We start from the raw sequence: 4,437 nt of genomic DNA on the forward strand, positions 1-4,437 counted from the left end.
AGACAGCACTTCCCTGACAGGTTGTCCTTACTGAATGTTGGACAGCACTTCCCTGACAGGTTGTCCTTACTGAATAATAGACAGCACTTCCCTGACAGGTTGTCCTTACTGATTGTTGGACAGCACTTCCCTGACAGGTTGTCCTTGCTGATTGTTGGACAGCACTTCCCTGACAGGTTGTCCTTACTGATTGTTAGACAGCACTTCCCTGACAGGTTGTCCTTGCTGAATAATAGACAGCACTTCCCTGACAGGTTGTCCTTGCTGAATAATAGACAGCACTTCCCTGACAGGTTGTCCTTGCTGATTGTTAGACAGCACTTCCCTGACAGGTTGTCCTTGCTGTTTGTTGGACAGCACTTCCCTGACAGGTTGTCCTTACTGAATGTTAGACAGCACTTCCCTGACAGGTTGTCCTTACTGAATAATAGACAGCACTTCCCTGACAGGTTGTCCTTGCTGATTGTTGGACAGCACTTCCCTGACAGGTTGTCCTTGCTGAATAATAGACAGCACTTCCCTGACAGGTTGTCCTTGCTGATTATTGGACAGCACTTCCCTGACAGGTTGTCCTTGCTGATTGTTAGACAGCACTTCCCTGACAGGTTGTCCTTGCTGATTGTTGGACAGCACTTCCCTGACAGGTTGTCCTTACTGAATGTTAGACAGCACTTCCCTGACAGGTTGTCCTTACTGAATGTTAGACAGCACTTCCCTGACAGGTTGTCCTTGCTGATTGTTAGACAGCACTTCCCTGACAGGTTGCCCTTGCTGATTGTTAGACAGCACTTCCCTGACAGGTTGTCCTTGCTGATTGTTAGACAGCACTTCCCTGACAGGTTGTCCTTACTGAATGTTAGACAGCACTTCCCTGACAAGTTGTCCTTACTGAATAATAGACAGCACTTCCCTGACAGGTTGTCCTTACTGATTGTTGGACAGCACTTCCCTGACAGGTTGTCCTTACTGAATAATAGACAGCACTTCCCTGACAGGTTGTCCTTGCTGAATAATAGACAGCACTTCCCTGACAGGTTGTCCTTGCTGATTGTTGGACAGCACTTCCCTGACAGGTTGTCCTTACTGAATAATAGACAGCACTTCCCTGACAGGTTGTCCTTACTGAATGTTAGACAGCACTTCCCTGACAGGTTGTCCTTGCTGAATAATAGACAGCACTTCCCTGACAGGTTGTCCTTGCTGAATAATAGACAGCACTTCCCTGACAGGTTGTCCTTGCTGAATAATAGACGGCACTTCCCTGACAGGTTTTCCTTACTGAATGTTAGACAGCACTTCCCTGACAGGTTGTCCTTACTGAATGTTAGACAGCACTTCCCTGACAGGTTGTCCTTACTGAATGTTAGACAGCACTTCCCTGACAGGTTGTCCTTGCTGATTGTTAGACAGCACTTCCCTGACAGGTTGTCCTTGCTGAATAATAGACAGCACTTCCCTGACAGGTTGTCCTTACTGATTGTTGGACAGCACTTCCCTGACAGGTTGTCCTTGCTGATTGTTAGACAGCACTTCCCTGACAGGTTGTCCTTGCTGAATAATAGACAGCACTTCCCTGACAGGTTGTCCTTACTGATTGTTGGACAGCACTTCCCTGACAGGTTGTCCTTGCTGAATAATAGACAGCACTTCCCTGACAGGTTGTCCTTGCTGATTGTTGGACAGCACTTCCCTGACAGGTTGTCCTTGCTGAATAATAGACAGCACTTCCCTGACAGGTTGTCCTTGCTGATTGTTGGACAGCACTTCCCTGACAGGTTGTCCTTGCTGAATAATAGACAGCACTTCCCTGACAGGTTGTCCTTACTGAATAATAGACAGCACTTCCCTGACAGGTTGTCCTTACTGATTGTTGGACAGCACTTCCCTGACAGGTTGTCCTTACTGAATAATAGACAGCACTTCCCTGACAGGTTGTCCTTGCTGAATAATAGACAGCACTTCCCTGACAGGTTGTCCTTGCTGATTGTTGGACAGCACTTCCCTGACAGGTTGTCCTTACTGAATGTTAGACAGCACTTCCCTGACAGGTTGTCCTTACTGAATAATAGACAGCACTTCCCTGACAGGTTGTCCTTGCTGAATAATAGACAGCACTTCCCTGACAGGTTGTCCTTGCTGAATAATAGACAGCACTTCCCTGACAGGTTGTCCTTGCTGATTGTTAGACAGCACTTCCCTGACAGGTTGTCCTTGCTGAATAATAGACAGCACTTCCCTGACAGGTTGTCCTTACTGAATGTTGGACAGCACTTCCCTGACAGGTTGTCCTTACTGAATAATAGACAGCACTTCCCTGACAGGTTGTCCTTACTGATTGTTGGACAGCACTTCCCTGACAGGTTGTCCTTGCTGATTGTTGGACAGCACTTCCCTGACAGGTTGTCCTTACTGATTGTTAGACAGCACTTCCCTGACAGGTTGTCCTTGCTGAATAATAGACAGCACTTCCCTGACAGGTTGTCCTTGCTGAATAATAGACAGCACTTCCCTGACAGGTTGTCCTTGCTGATTGTTAGACAGCACTTCCCTGACAGGTTGTCCTTGCTGATTGTTGGACAGCACTTCCCTGACAGGTTGTCCTTACTGAATGTTAGACAGCACTTCCCTGACAGGTTGTCCTTACTGAATAATAGACAGCACTTCCCTGACAGGTTGTCCTTGCTGATTGTTGGACAGCACTTCCCTGACAGGTTGTCCTTGCTGAATAATAGACAGCACTTCCCTGACAGGTTGTCCTTGCTGATTGTTGGACAGCACTTCCCTGACAGGTTGTCCTTGCTGATTGTTAGACAGCACTTCCCTGACAGGTTGTCCTTGCTGATTGTTGGACAGCACTTCCCTGACAGGTTGTCCTTACTGAATGTTAGACAGCACTTCCCTGACAGGTTGTCCTTACTGAATGTTAGACAGCACTTCCCTGACAGGTTGTCCTTGCTGATTGTTAGACAGCACTTCCCTGACAGGTTGCCCTTGCTGATTGTTAGACAGCACTTCCCTGACAGGTTGTCCTTGCTGATTGTTAGACAGCACTTCCCTGACAGGTTGTCCTTACTGAATGTTAGACAGCACTTCCCTGACAAGTTGTCCTTACTGAATAATAGACAGCACTTCCCTGACAGGTTGTCCTTACTGATTGTTAGACAGCACTTCCCTGACAAGTTGTCCTTACTGAATAATAGACAGCACTTCCCTGACAGGTTGTCCTTACTGAATGTTAGACAGCACTTCCCTGACAGGTTGTCCTTGCTGATTGTTGGACAGCACTTCCCTGACAGGTTGTCCTTACTGAATGTTAGACAGCACTTCCCTGACAGGTTGTCCTTGCTGATTGTTGGACAGCACTTCCCTGACAGGTTGTCCTTACTGAATAATAGACAGCACTTCCCTGATAGGTTGTCCTTGCTGATTGTTGGACAGCACTTCCCTGACAGGTTGTCCTTACTGAATAATAGACAGCACTTCCCTGACAGGTTGTCCTTGCTGAATAATAGGCAGCACTTCCCTGACAGGTTGTCCTTACTGAATAATAGACAGCACTTCCCTGACAGGTTGTCCTTGCTGATTGTTGGACTGCACTTCCCTGACAGGTTGTCCTTACTGAATAATAGACAGCACTTCCCTGACAGGTTGTCCTTACTGAATAATAGACAGCACTTCCCTGACAGGTTGCCCTTACTGAATAATAGACAGCACTTCCCTGACAGGTTGTCCTTACTGAATAATAGACAGCACTTCCCTGACAGGTTGTCCTTGCTGAATAATAGACAGCACTTCCCTGACAGGTTGTCCTTGCTGATTGTTGGACAGCACTTCCCTGACAGGTTGTCCTTACTGAATAATAGACAGCACTTCCCTGACAGGTTGTCCTTACTGAATAATAGACAGCACTTCCCTGACAGGTTGCCCTTACTGAATAATAGACAGCACTTCCCTGACAGGTTGTCCTTACTGAATAATAGACAGCACTTCCCTGACAGGTTGTCCTTGCTTAATAATAGACAGCACTTCCCTGACAAGTTGTCCTTGCTGAATAATAGACAGCACTTCCCTGACAGGTTGTCCTTACTGAATAATAGACAGCACTTCCCTGACAGGTTGTCCTTGCTGAATGTTAGACAGCACTTCCCTGACAGGTTGTCCTTGCTGATTGTTGGACAGCACTTCCCTGACAGGTTGTCCTTACTGAATAATAGACAGCACTTCCCTGACAGGTTGTCCTTGCTGAATGTTGGACAGCACTTCCCTGACAGGTTGTCCTTACTGAATGTTAGACAGCACTTCCCTGACAGGTTGTCCTTGCTGAATGTTAGACAGCACTTCCCTGACAGGTTGTCCTTGCTGAATGTTAGACAGCACTTCCCTGACAAGGATACCCTGATGATGGCAGGTTCCGCTTTTACTCGGGGCTCTGACCTC

At 47.2% G+C, this 4,437-nt stretch overlaps 1 protein-coding gene across 1 annotated transcript; it reads right to left on the reverse strand.

Moving 5' to 3' along the window:
- Positions 1-525: 525 nt before the first annotated feature.
- Positions 526-3,367, reverse strand: LOC117319917 (uncharacterized protein DDB_G0274171-like; the record flags this gene model as incomplete). The annotated part of the gene is made up of 2 exons (XM_033874625.1): positions 526-888; positions 2,749-3,367. Coding segments are annotated over 2 exons (982 nt in total), but the record flags the coding sequence as incomplete, so codon positions are not given.
- Positions 3,368-4,437: the final 1,070 nt, after the last annotated feature.

This window comes from Pecten maximus, unplaced genomic scaffold, assembly GCF_902652985.1.
Source record: "Pecten maximus unplaced genomic scaffold, xPecMax1.1, whole genome shotgun sequence".
Lineage (NCBI taxonomy): Eukaryota > Metazoa > Mollusca > Bivalvia > Pectinida > Pectinidae > Pecten > Pecten maximus.